The 14,994-nt window shown below is 40.9% G+C and overlaps 1 protein-coding gene across 1 annotated transcript in view; it reads left to right on the forward strand.

The window, feature by feature from the left end:
- The first annotated feature begins 166 nt into the window (after positions 1 to 166).
- The window catches only part of pdzd8 (PDZ domain containing 8), a 28,047-nt gene continuing 13,219 nt past the window's right edge, over positions 167 to 14,994 (forward strand). The window contains exons 1-3 of the mRNA XM_084667123.1: positions 167 to 1,236; positions 8,278 to 8,403; positions 11,365 to 11,467. Coding sequence (XP_084523249.1) covers positions 353 to 1,236; positions 8,278 to 8,403; positions 11,365 to 11,467 — 1,113 coding nt within the window. The 5' untranslated portion in view covers positions 167 to 352. The remainder of the gene's footprint in view (positions 1,237 to 8,277; positions 8,404 to 11,364; positions 11,468 to 14,994) is intronic.

The following is a 14,994-nucleotide window of genomic DNA, read 5'->3' on the forward strand; positions in this document are numbered from 1 at the left end:
TGGGAATTGTAATAGCCTATTTGTGCATTATTTAAACAACATGAATCAATGCGTAAAACTGATAAGTGACGTTGAGTATTTGTATGCATTACGTAGACCTTTTGCTAGCTTATCTTTTATCCTTCGCCTTTCCTGAAGGCTGCACTCGGCTAAGCTGATGGGTAAGCTCCGTCATTACGTACATCTACGTAGCACGTTCGCCCAATCAGCTGAGGAGCTACAACCCCAGGAAAGAGGCAGATGATATGGCAGCTTTGTGAGCGTCCAGGTGGAACTTGCTTTGTTAATACGGTTAAACATTTGAATATGAAAACGTTTTAACGCTAAAGCGGCGACAGAGCAGTTGCTCGAAATGATTTACTTGATATTGATTTCCGCGTTGTCTGGAGCAGTCATTACATTGATATTACAGTTCTTGCTTATTTACCGAAGAAGCCCGGAGCCTGTAGCCAGGACAGTGCAATATGTCAAAACAGTGCCTGATCCCACATTGAAGGATTACTTCAATAATCAACATGCAGAACCAGGCCAGCAACAACAAGAAAACACACTATCTACTTCATCCAAACAGCAAGAGGCCATCTCTCCAAGGCAACAGGAAGCGACTGTCACCAGCAGTAGCCCTAAACAACAATCGCCACCGCCTTGTCAAAGCGAGCCCATACACACCTCCAAAGCGGAGACGTGCAATTTTCTAAATGCTATCTTTTTGTTTCTATTCAGGGAGCTCCGTGACACCCCAGTTGTTAGACACTGGTTGACCAAAAAGATTAAAGTGGAGTTCGAGGAGCTATTACAGACCAAGACAGCAGGTCGACTGTTGGAGGGACTCAGTTTAAGGGACATTTCCCTAGGTAATTCTTTGCCTGTCTTTAAAACGGCCAAACTTATGAAGCCGGTGAATTTAAACGAGGATGGTATGCCAGAGGAACTCAATTTCGAGGTGGACCTTGAATACAATGGAGGTTTCCATTTGGCAATTGATGTAGAGCTCGTTTTTGGAAAATCTGCGTACCTGTTCGTCAAGATGACTCGTGTAGTTGGAAGGCTGAAGCTGCAATTTACTCGCATGCCTTTTTCGCACTGGTCCTTTTCATTTCTTGAGGACCCACTGATAGACTTCGAGGTGAAGTCTCAGTTCGAAGGAAGGCCGTTGCCCCAGCTCACGTCAATTATTGTCAACCAGTTGAAACGAATCATCAAAAAGAAACACACCTTGCCAAATTACAAGATCAGGTAAAACTTTATTAGAGTTCAAATGACCCTTGGGTGTGTGTTATTTAACATAACGTTGGACATCAATTATAGAAAGTCCTGTTTGTCTGGACATTGACGAATGCATGACGTACTCCACTACCATTTTTAGATGATACAGGGAGGGCTGGTTTGGATTGGGGAGCCCTGTCAATTTAAATAGACCATATGCAAAGCTCTAGGTTATACCTGCTTGCAAATCTCTTATGTGATGTTCGAATAGTACTTGTAGGCCTACATCCTCAATGAGATGTAGGCTAATAATTCTGGATCTGCAGGATATCAGTTTAGATTGGGATTGAGGTCAGAGCACAGGATTTTACCAGTGTCAAAGAAAGCCAGTGTGGTGCCTCACATAGCCTGGTGTTATAGGCAGAGCAGAAAGAGGAGTGACCTGTCACTGCTGAATGGACCACAATTGGGTGTGAAACTGGCACTACCAAATGCAAACAACTGAAAGGAGAAAGTCTACTCTTCCACTTCACTAGGGTTGCATTAAAGGCAACTTAAGAATGTTTGTTCTTACATTTCCTTTCATCTCTCCGCTTTTGCCTTTATTAATTCTTTAGACCTATATGTTTAACGTCAATTAGCCTACTGTTTATAATTAATAAGTTAGACGTATCATTTGTGGACTATATGTTCCAGAGTTTTGCAACAATGTAGGCCTACGTGAAATACTAATATAATGCAGCCTAATTGAACAAATATTTAGCCTTTTAATTTCCTGGGACTCTCCTGAGCTCTCTTCTCCAAGATTCAAAGCTATTTTATCAAGTGAGCTCTTTAAAAGGGTAGCCCGTATCACTTCCAAGATGTGAAAAAGGTTTGACCCGCACTGAAGTGCTTATTGACACTGTCAGCTTGTCATGACTGCTGTGACAACATTTTCCGAGCTCAGCGTTCTAGCCCCAAATTACATGACACAGTGACCTATCCAGCTAGCTTGTTTGTGTTACATTTGGAAGGGTCACATATCTTAGGTGGGACTGAGGGGAAAGTTTTAGGGTAACTTAAATGTAATTTACTTTCTCGTTATCCTTAAATAATCCTATGAAATCTAGAGGAATTGTCAAATAATCCGTATAGTCTAGTGGTTGTTAGTTGTAGTGGATTTCAAAATCAGCATGTCTACATTTCAGTTAGGCTACGCACTTTTGCCAAAATGTACAGGATGTGTAATTGTCTGCAATATTTGTTAGGTAATTGTCTATCAAAAGATGCACAGTTTTTCCTAAAATTAATTATGCTAAACTCTTTAATTGCTCACACGTAGTTTAACATAATATTCTTTGTGGATTGTTTAAAAGAGACAATGATTTGGCTGTTCATAAAACCAAAATTCTTTCAACACGTCCCTCAGTTGTGTTTAATGACAGATATAATTTGTCATTAAAGCACAATTACACAAGTACACAATTCCCGAGTAGGACCAAACTGTAGTGCACCAAACTGTAGTTCACCTGTCTGGGAATCGTAATACTGTGCATACCTACATTTGTATATGTCTGTTACTCAGGTGTGTGTGAGAGAAAGAGAGTGAGAGGATTGCCCATGATTAGGATGCTGAACGAGTGAACAGGGTGAGTGTGATGATGTAATGAGAAACAGCCTTTAAGGATGGAGCAGTGGATGGTGGGATTTGCTGAATGGCACAGATGGTTGGACTCTGGAGGGAGCAGGGGGTTCTGGACATAATCCAGACATTACAGCACACTCATGTTGAGTCAGATCAAAAGCAAATACTCTACTAGGATACTCCACTAAAAAGTGGGATACACTACTAGCATACTAAAAAGGAGGATACTCTACAGCCTCCTTCATGTCACGTATACTGCCTGTTAAACTGTAGCTTTTTTTACCTGGTAGGACAACATTCTTATAATTCTTAGAATTTGTTTGGGTTATGATAATGATACACTCACAATCCGGCATGGTCTGATCATGGCATCTATGCTGACAACGTGTCACTGCCACCTGAATAGAGCATCATGGGCTAAGTAGGCCTATTACTTGGTACCCTCTATATTTAGGGAAAGTAATGCTGTAGCAAATAAACAATAACGTTTTGTTTTGGTTGAGCAGTTCCTCGTCTATGGCTTACTAAAAGGGCCCTACTTGCTTATCTTTGACATGAAGTCGGGCATAGTTTTTTGTGTTAAGGGTGGGGGATACATCCAATCTTTGACTGATTGATTGATACTTTGATTTGTAGATCTACAGCAACTGTAAATCTAGTATAGGGACGGTTTTAGGATCGCAGATGCTGGCCAAGTTTCACCATATTCCTTCCACTGTAAGCTTTGGCTGTTTATTGTGGAAAATTATGAAATCATTTTTCATTTGAGACTTCCTGGACCATCAGTAATGCGGCAATCCTCATGGCAGGGTTAGAGGCATTAGAGCATCTCTCTCTCTCTCTCTCTCTCTCTCTCTCTCTCTCTCTCTCTCTCTCTCTCTCTCACACACACCCTTATTCTCAATAAGCTGTTTTTTATGTTACATAATTGCTCTGTGGACATCTGTTATCCCTCCCCTCGTCCCTCTCCTTGGGCTCTTTGACTTCATCAGCAGGGGCCAGTTGGGAGGAGCCTGGGCACATTTATACATTACAAGGTACAGTCAGAGATATGTTAGTAGGCTCCTTCGGCTCTTTTTTAGCACCACTCCAGACACTAAGAGGGGACTCTTGCATCGATTGGACAATTATTGTTGTTTTGATCAGTTCATTTTCATCCCAGAGAGAAAAGGAAATGGAAATGATAGGTTCAAAGGCAGGGGGTTGGAATAGTAATTGGAAACTAATACTTTAGCAGAACACCATCCATTTGGTGTCAGAAGACGGAGTACAAAGGCTAGTTCTGGGCATCTCAAACAGATGGCCGAGTCTTATGATGGCTGTCGTATGCTCTTGACATTGGGTTATACTTTTTTTTTATTCGGATCTCTTAAATCCTCACCATAAACCCTAAAACCTTTCAGCTAAGGAGTACCAGAGCAGAGAAAAAATAGATTGTTTAGTTATTGCAAAACTTAGTTGTGTATCACTTTACATCTGTCATAACTGAACAGTTACAATAACAATACATTGTTAACATTGTTGTGAGTTTTGCACGAGTACAATGTGTTTCTATGCCACTGTTTAAATTGGAACACACTGTTAGAGACTTTTATACTCTTTCTTCTAGCAAGTCCTCCTGCCACATGTGGCCATGAACGGATTATATCCTGGAACATCAGTCTGCACGTTTGAGACCGTCCCCTAAAATAGATGCTAATCTGGATCCATTCCTGCAGGGCGATTAAGCCATGAGTTTGCAGATCTCTATTGTACAACCTTGGCCAAAATCACATTACTTGGCAAGAATGATAGACTAGGCTTAATTGAGTTGTCTTTGAGTTTTAAGGATTCGGGGATCTTGGAATGTTAAACAAGCGCTGATGGATTTTTCCTTTTCAAGGTTTTTCTTGATCAGTCAGTTCTTCTGTGAATTTATGTAGGCTTGTTCCATAGAAGGATTGTGTTTCTAATGCCATGCGGTCATTTTTATGTATCCTCCCTTTATACTGCATTAGATCACTGCATTCCGTCTGGCTCTTCCACTCTGACTTTGGGAGTGTGTGGCAGGTTCAGGACGTGACATGTTCAGAATACTAAACTTTACCCTGTCCTTTTCCAATTTTCAGTTTCACACAGCCATAAATGAACAGAGACATTTTTTTCTGTTATTTCAGCCCAGCTCGATATCCAGTTAATATAATACCTATTGCAGCCCAGTCCATCACACACCTCTGTCCTTAGTGTGCGCTAGCCATTTTCATAGAGAGAGAAAAGCGCTAATCTGATTAAAGAGTAAGATTTCCCATCTGAAAGGAATGTCCGGTCCAGAATATTGTTCCTAAATCCTTTTGACTTTTCTTAAAGAGAGCTTTTTGTGCAGACCGTTTGTTTGAGACAGGAGATGTCAAGCACTAGGCCCTAGGGCATCATGTAGGCCCGTGAGATCTATATGTTATGGAGCAATGGAATAGTGCACTCTCATTGTATGTCAAGATGCTTTTTGTAATGCTATCCAATACGAGACTTCATTAAAGGTAGTTTTTGGTTAACGGCATCCCTTAAACTCTTGGAATTACAAGACCCTATTATATCACTTTCAAGAAGTGGGAAGCTGCACAGAATTTATTAGCTAGCTGTTCAAATAGCAGTTGTTGGTCAGATTTATATTACATTAAGGGAGAATATCTGTATGATGTAGTCTTACATACAGGATGTTTTGTGTTGTAATGTCCTAATGGCTAACTATAAAAAAAATACTAAATTAAGAAAACAGGTATAGAATAGAAGGGGTAGCAGGGAGAAATGTGTACCATGTACATTTAATGGGGTCTGTTCAACCTGACTAATGCTATCTGTGGAATGAGATAGGGCCCTTGTCTGCTGGACTGTAGGCTACTTTGCAGTGAGACAAAATGCTAGTTTGTTTTCAAATGAAGATTACTTTGTTATAGGGCACCACTGTCCCATTACATTTGTTAAATTCCTTGTACTAAATTCGACAAAGGAATGTAGGCTGGGCATTTTTCCCTTTGTGAGAGTAAAAGAACTAGTTTCAAGGCTGCATGGGGTAAAACGTCACACTGACTGTAGATCAAAAATAGGGTATGTTAAGTCTAAAACATTTCATTTGTGAACTTTTTAGCTTTTTGCTCATTAGCAATGTTGTTGAACTTGTCAAGTCTAGTTTTCTGGGGTTAGCAAGCATGTCCTTGGGTCTGAGGAGAAACTGCCCAGAGTTAGGCCGAGCCAGTCAGCAGCCAAATCTTAGAGAATGTCTGTCTTTGTCCCTCTTGACACTACCCACACAAGTGCGCGCGCACAGACACACACACTATTGAGTTCTATTTTCTCCCTAGGAGAACCAGCAACTAGGAGCCCTAAAGGAACCTCAGACCCCAAGAGTGGTGAGAAACAGAGGCTTATTCAGAACCCCAGTTGATCAATGGTTCTGTTTGTGTGTAGCATCTAGTGAACCTGAAGGGTACAGACTGAACACATCAAAACTGTGTTGTGTGGACTGAAGGTTGAGATTTTCAACCAGTATGATTTGCGATGACCTCTGCTCATGAAGTGAACCTGAGAAAATGTCTGTGACAAATAACTGAGCTGTAAATTACGTCCTTAGTGGTACATCTAGGGCTGTACCTATTTACAACCAAACCTATTATACATTACTATTAGAACTACCACTAAAAATGGCATTAGTTTCCTGAAATAATAAGTTCTAGAGGACGCATGCTCACATACTCCAACAACTGCTCCATAATTACAATGAGGCCCACCAATTAGACATACACTGTTAGCAGGCCATGGTTCTGCTTTTAGCCCCTAACCACACCCAATAGAGGAAGTCTTAGTCACGGGAGCAAGTATTATGACTGCTAAGTCATTGCCTAGAGTCTGGGTTGGAATGTGCTTTTCAGTCAGTAGACATTGATTCTGCTTGAACTTAAGGGTAGTAAAGTGGGTTGTCTACTGACTTATGTCAAACTGTTAGAATTGAGATACACAAGTGAGTACGAGTAGGCAGACCCTTTAATCAGTTGGTGTGTTTCAGGCTAAAATGCATCATCAGAAGGATAAGAGGGGCATATTTTGATAGTGGGGCAGTGTGTTTGTGAGAACCATATATCTGGAGCGCTGTGCAACGGGTGTGTGTTTCAGGATCATGCTGGGTTGAGGTCATCCATGGTTTGTGTGTGTTTGTTTATTAATAATGTGAATGTGTGTGCAGTACAGGAAACACCCATGAGCCTGGTATATAATCTGATAGCTTTTCCTGTTGTTCTCTGCCCAACAACTGGAGCTGGAAGCTAGCCTGCTAGCAGTCCATCTCTATCTGTTCTCATTTTACCATCCATCTCACCTCTACGCCCTATATGTCTTCTCAAACCCTTGTATATCATTCTCTCTTTCTCTGCCTTTTCTCTTATTTTGAAGTCGTACTGTTCACCTTTGCACTTCATTCTTTAAATACTGGACTTTGTTCTATTTGTCTATCCCCTCATAGACTACCCCATCTCATCATTTCTCCATCTTTCTCAAGTCTCTAAGATCCCTTCTTTACCTATCCATCTCTTCACAGTATATCCTCCTCCTCCTTCTCATGTTTGCCCCAGAGGGCCATGAATGTTACTGCCCTGAGATACAGTACAGATACAGTACCTTAATGTCTAAAATGTCATCCTGCAGTAGGTTATACTGACTTATGGCCATGGATAACAACTGGATTAAATCAAAAACAGATTTTGTCTTAAATTTAGGATTCAACATCTTAATTTTGGATTGAAAGGCAATAACAGTATATTTGATTGTGCAGTGTTATGAAGTAGCTAGTAGCCAGAGGCAATGACACCATCTGTTTATGTTGGTGGCTTATCTCTATTGCCTTAGATCCATACCTCGGTCAATCCTGAGTCTGTCCTGAACTTGATGACATGGCATAGAATGCTAACCGGCTCTGTCTGTTAAGTGGCTAGCCGCAGGGTAACAGCATAGCCTCATCTGAAACATAGACATTAGCAAGTTAGCACATACTGTATGTCCACAGAGCTTTACCTTCTCAACTCATACAGCTCAAAAGCAAAACTCAGCAATGCAGTATTTTGAAGCTGTTTGTGCATTCGCTAAATCTATTTGCTGAATCAGTGTTATGGTGTGGATGACTGATTTGAGGTAAATCACACATTTATTTCCATTAAAAGTTCTTCACAGTAGATTTATTAGGAGCTGTGCCAGCTTCACTCCAGGTCAAATGATTATTTCACCTCCGCATGTTGTCATCTTCCTGTTTAAAAAAAGTGCAAATATTTTTGGACTTCCCTTTGCTGCTTTTCTCACCACTTTATTCACCTAACTGACTTTTTTCTAATAAAATATGCAAAAAAGATTTCAATCACAGCTGTTTTCCAGGATTTCTCTCTTAATTGTCTTCATTGTATTTCCCCTCCCCCTGTCTCCAGATACAAGCCCTTCTTCCCGTTCCAAGTGCAGCCTCCATTGGGGTCAGCCTGTGATTTGGACTTCTCCGTTCAGGACGCCAAATTGGTGGAGGGCCGACTGAGAGTATCCCTCATTGAATGTAGCAGGTAGGAGGTCTCTGTACTGTGTGATATTCACAGTGCATACTGTACATAGGCCAGCCATTTTTAAAATATCACTGCATTGGACCACTGTCTCGCCACACGCTTGAAGGGTTACTCCATATTGACAAGAAAGACAATTGTATGCATCCAACATCTACAGTTAAAACCCTTGGCATACTAGATACTTAACCTGCTGTAGCTTTGGACCATGGCTAGACTGTGTTGAATCTCAAACCCTCTGGCCCTACAGTAACAGCAAAAGAGAAAATACAGCCTCGTATACCCAGCTACAATGTGAGCTATAATGTGTTGAAACTCTATATAGCCCCAGACCAGACTGTGAGGCAGTACAACAGACCTATTGGGACTGAGGGCAGAAATACTGATCATTATTAATGATCATTATATTGATCACCCTGCAGTACGTGGAGGTCGTCTACAGCCTCAGTAAGGGACTTTCTTTCAGCCGCTGTATGTATATCGGGAGTCAGATGGCTGAGTGGTGAGTCGGGCTAGTAATCAGAAGGTTGCCGGATCGATTCCCCGCACTGCAAAATGACGTTGTGTCCTTGGGCAAGGCACTTCACCCTACTTGCCTCTGGGGGAATGTCCCTGTACTTACTGTAAGTCGCTCTGGATAAGAGCGTCTGCTAAATGACTAAATGTAAATGTAAATCTCACAATGGTATTGTGCAACACATTTATAGTACAAATCAGAGCCTATCCGATTTATCGGCGGGCCAATATTAGGCATTTTCCAAACGATCACTATCGGCATTTATAATGGCCGATAAATGAATACAAAAACAATTTACAAAAACGGACGAAACATCCGTCAACTATGTTATGAGTGTTGGTGTTGCATAGATTGTCCACCAGAGGGCACTCTACAACATCCCTGTTGAATTAGACATTTAGTCATTTAGCCATTAGTCATTAGACGTTCTTATGCAGAGCGACTTACAGTAAGTACAGGGACATTCCCCCAAGGCAAGTAGGGTGAAGTGCCTTGCCCAAGGACACAACATCATTTTTCACTGACTGGAATCGAACCAGCAACCTTCAGATTACTATCCCAATTCTTTAACCGCTCAGCCACCTCACTTGCTGTTGACAACACTTGTGTTTAGAACACCACAAACCCTACAACCAGCTGATCCAGCCAGAGTTGGGCAGAGTGATAGGGAAATCTGTTTGTTTTGTTATGCGTTTCTGGATTTAAAAAAAATATATATCGTCTGATATATCAGAATATCAGATTTTTAATCACCAAATATCTGTATCGATATCGGCCTTAAAAATCCTTTAGTCGGGCTAGTACAAACAATACAAAAGCACTGTTTTACTTAGTAACATAAGGTTTGGGAGAAGCCCTTAAAACACTATAAAATTAAAATGACCACAACAAGCCTAACTACTGATGTACAAGCAATATGTCAAACACACAAGTATTGCACCTGTTACAACATTGTCACAATGTTGGTATACTGTAAGGTGGCTTAATGATTGATTTGAATGGTCAATTATATAGTTCTCGGACTAGATGGAATAAAATGAAAAGCAAAACATTTAATAATTAACTACCTGCTCAACGGATACCTTATTACCCACTGCAAATCCTTTTATCTCATAGCAGTCCAAGATAATGAATTAGCAAATACACAAAGAATCCTGTCAATTATTTAGTTTTGAGACACATGTTAGGCTTTTACAGTTCAAAGATAAGGACACCTATATGATTTAGGGCTATGTCCAAGTTAAAAGAAGCTAATAACATTTTGTCTGTATCTGGACCTTGTATTTGTCACCAGATTCTATGCTAGGTGTACGTCTGTTCTGGATCCAGTTTCTATGTCCTTAACTGCCTGGGCAAACCCCTGAAGGAAATGCAACACTAATCAATTTAACCCTTAAGGCTCTACATTTACGATGTAATTTCATTACATCTTCTTCAAAGTAATCTAATCCATTACAGTGACAATGCCAAAAGACAAAAGGAGCCCCTAAAATGAGTCTTGCTGTCCTGGATTAAGTGTCACATCCCTTTTCTAGTCTTGCAAACCTGTGCTTGGAAGACACACCTCATTTTCTGGGGCCAATTACAATTTGAAACGTATCCACTCCATGAACCACTTCCTCCATCTTGTATGTGAAGGAGGGTGCAACAATTGTTGTGCCGGGAAGGGTTATCATTGTGAATCGTGTGAATAGAGCAGGACGTTCAGATCAGCCACCTCATTAATAATGAACATGGCCCAGTCCCAGGCTGCCCATTATGTAGCCAGGCAGACCCAAGTCCTGCCACCCGTCTCAGCCCATGGGGTGCAAATGGATATCCTCTTACCTCACCGGAGCAGCCAGCCATGTCTTACCATGATGGCTACTTACTTGAGGCTCACAACCACATTTGGGGTGTAAAAAATAGTGTGCTGTGATAGTTTTCCAAAAGTATGTATTGCATACTTTGTTGAGGTTGTTGTAAGTTGTTCTTCTAGTTGTCATTCATTTTGTAATTCTTGAAAATGAATGACAAGCTACTGCTCAAAATATTAATATGTTAAACAAAAACAAGCTTTCAGAACTTATTTTACAATCAAAAAATGTTTTCTTCATGAATTGGAATTCTTTCCAAATAACCTTTAATTGTTTCTTAGGATTAAAAAACAACTATACGACTCCTCATTAATTGCTTGTTTTCAGTCGAATGTTATTTATCTCCACCAGAGGCAGGTGTTAATTATGTAGCTCAACAAGATTGGACTTCTGCTGGCAAACTCCATTTCTGTGAATGATTTAAATTCACACCAGGGGGCAGCAGTGACCTTCTTAATGTGTATCCTCAGTGCAAAACTGCTCTCAAGTGCACTCGTTCATTACAAATATTTTGACAAAGAGAGCATTACAATCGAATCAAAGTCTGACTAATATTGTTTTTTCCTTTTGTCTTGTCCTTGTGTGCACCAGACTGTTTATCCTGGGCTCTTATGACAGAGAGACCTACGTCCACTGCACCTTTGAACTGAGCAGCCATGAGTGGAAAGAGAAAACTCGCAGCTCCATCAAAACGGTTTGAACCTTTGTCTTGAAATGCTACTTCCTGTGTGTACCAGTGTCCCACCCCCACCCTTCTCTCCCCTATGTAAAAGGATACTAGCCATTTTTCAAGATCACTCATTCAGAGGGCCTGTTTGCTCAGACAAAGACTTTAGGGACGACATATGTTTGATCAGCTATCCCTTGCTCATAGGCACTGGCAACCCATGACAACAGGTGTTCATCAGTGTTGGGGTTTATTTATAGCAACAATAATATTTTCATCCTATTCTTTGAAATTATATTAGATCATACTGTAAACCTCAATGTATGATAAAATGTAAAGGCTGCTTTGGCAAATGCTGAATACGTAAAGGTTCTATTTAATTGAATTCAGTGCTCTTTCATTCAACTTTTTCTTTTCATTCAAAAGGACAAATTGTGTACAACTTAACTGTAAGTTGTATTACAGTCAGCTCAGTTGGAGCCATTGTCTGTGCATCAATCATGTTAATACAATGAATATGCTGTTTTGGCACAAAAACTCCAACCTTTGTTTTATAAGCACATAACATACATGATGCTACATAATATTAGGGCTATTATTGTCTAAACATTTAACATTTCAAAATAATGTTGCCTCTTACAAAGGAGGTGGACATTTGCCTAAATAGATACTACCTCTCTGTTACTAGATAACGTTGTAGGTGAGGAGCATACTGTAGCTATTTACTGGGAAGTATAAAAGGACCGTTGCATTGATGCCAGACATGACCCCTACCCCCCTTCCTCCATGACATTTGGAGATTTACAAAAAGAATTGTCCCTGGTAGAAAACCTTTTCTAATTGCCGCAATTGAGAGATATTAACATTATCACATCAGGACTGTTGGAAGTGACTAACAAGCATTTAAGACTTAAATGTCAGGTCTAATCAATTCAACTCCATCAACACATCCACTGAGTTACTGTGGTATTTGACAGTTGGAATCTGGTTTGACACAAGGTTTATTTAAGTTTAGTTCAAAATGTAATTTATCTCAGCAAATTGTGAGCGTTTATGCATATTTTTCAGTTTTTGTCCAGCAGAGGGCAATGTCACTGTACAATGCATTACATACCTAATGAGAAAGTTTTATCAATACAGTGGAAGCCATGCTTTGGACGATACTAGCTCTTAATATCATAGTTGTGAAGAGCAAGAACAAACTCATACTTTTGGCAATTGTAATATTCTCATAATCCGTACCTACCACTGTTCCCATTTAGATGTTTATAATAAAAATTAATTTACTATATTTTGGGTTCTTTAGGGACCTGCATTTTGTAAAAGTCAAAATGCTTGGTGAATGTAAAGGCAAGCTATCCGTCAAGCTATCATTACAGATATTCACCCCAAATAAGGTTATTTAATTTTTTATAAAGGAAAATAATCAGCTACTTTGTCATGTTTTTCAGACAGGGCGAGAATTGTTATTGTTTTTGACTTCGTTATCTAGTTGAGATTGAATTTAACACTTTCTCTGTATCTCTCCCTGATGCAGTGAACACAAAAATAATATATTTTAGTCATCAAACACAATGGTTTTACTGGCCCGTAAAATCTTTCCACTACCACTCTCGAGATCACTGAAATGTCCTCAACTCCAGGACTGTGCTACAATAATTGTATACTTGACCAAGATTGCCCTCTTAAACATCCTCCACATACTTCATAGCTCCTGCTGTGCTCTCCATTAATATGCACGTAAATGCAGATACAAGGTGGCATTTGGGCCGTTTTATCAGACTTCACCAGACCATGTGTACCCAGCAGGACTCTATATCAGGGATTAAAGGAGATACCATCTGGAAAAGGTCAAAGCTCTCTGTTTCCCCTCCTCTTTTCACCCTCCTCCCCTCCAAGCATGATCAGTGGAAATGAGAGGTTCCCACTTCCTTCAGTAACCGGAGACACTGCGTCATACATGTATGTATGTACTCTTACGTGTGCTCTCCCTTTTTATTTCTCTCTCTCTCTCTTTCTCTCTCTCTCTCTCTCTCTCTCGGCCTCTCTCTCTCGGCCTCTCTCTCTCGGCCTCTCTCTCTCTCTCTTTCTCGGCCTCTCTCTCTCTCTGTCTCTCAAAGCCCCTCACACAGACAAGCACTTTCCCTCTTTATTTACACAGACAGGCACACTCTCTCTCTCTTTCTCTCTGTGTCCTGAGCAGCCTCTCACCCGATCCTGCTCGTCCCTCACCATAGCTTTCTTTCTCAGACAGATGCATATGGGTCAGAGTAACGGTCGGAAACACTGCTTTTCAGTGAGCATGTGGAATCTACTGGTCACAGCTGCGTGTTACTGTTTGACCAACACAATAGACTCTCACAATATTGCATTTACATAGGGTATGCCGCAAAGCTGTGTTTACAGGAACCTTTTCTTTCTGTATCAGATAGTATTTACTCAGTTGTGTCCGTGATGTTGATAACAGAATATTGCTGTATGGTCAAGGTTGTTCATTTTGATTGCAAAGGCATAGGCTTACTAAGGGTTAGGTTAGGGTTAGACTTCTGGGGGTTCAGAAGTGAATTTTAACTTGTGTCAAGTTCATTCTGCTGATAAGTTCAACGAATATGCATGCTCAAAACAGGACTGATAATGAGCATGTCACTTGCACTTTGTAAACACTTGTGCAATTTAGAATCGCGACCAGATCAGACAACTTCCTCTCGTCATGTTTTGCCTGTTTCTCTTCAAATTCTGAAGGAATCCCCTCACCCTCACTTTTACCGGACACTTTTACTGACCATCTCTGATGTCTATCAGTAAACGTGTGTTTATGGGTAGGTGCGTTCATGTGTGCTTGCTCGCTTGCTGGAGTGTGTTTGTGTGTGTGTGTGTGTGTGTGTGTGTGTGTGTAGGCTACCTGATGTTTCTGCTGGTTTGCGTGTGGGACCATGCACGCATGTGATGGAACACCTGTGTGCGTCGGTAAATTTAGCCCTTTTCCATCACAGCGCAAGGGCAGGATTTTATTACTGATTTGTGGTGTGTGGTGGGGCCCTCTTTGCCAGGCGTGTTTAGACATCTGCCTCACTGATTCCATCATCTGGCCCTTAGTACTGATGTCTCCTGACAGGCCCACTGATGGTAAGCCAGCTGTCAACCTGTCTGTGTTCCTGCATGTGTGTCTTTTGTGTGCATGCGCGTTTGTTTGTGTATCAAGTGCTCATGGTAAGTCAGTATGAGATTTCTTATGGTCTATGTCTCTCTCTCCCTCTCCCTCTCCTTCTCTTATTCATTGGAGTGGTGTAGGCAAGTAGAGGACCCTACTGTTCTGGTCAGGAAGAGCAAACAACCTGTGGCTACAGAGCCATTTTCACGGTAGAAGTGGCTGGAACCACAATCTGTCTCTCCACGTTTAATCACTACAGCTGGCTGAGCTTGCCTCCAGTGTGCCAGTCAACACATGTGTTGTAGACTGCACGCCTGCTCGTAGGGTCTCTATGCACTGCAAGTATCCATAGAAAACGTCACGCAAAAAAAGATTGCTCCTTGTCTTTCTTTCTGTCCTTGCA

This window comes from Hypomesus nipponensis, chromosome 11 (genome assembly GCF_054491055.1).
Source record: "Hypomesus nipponensis isolate SF chromosome 11, ASM5449105v1, whole genome shotgun sequence".
NCBI lineage: Eukaryota > Metazoa > Chordata > Actinopteri > Osmeriformes > Osmeridae > Hypomesus > Hypomesus nipponensis.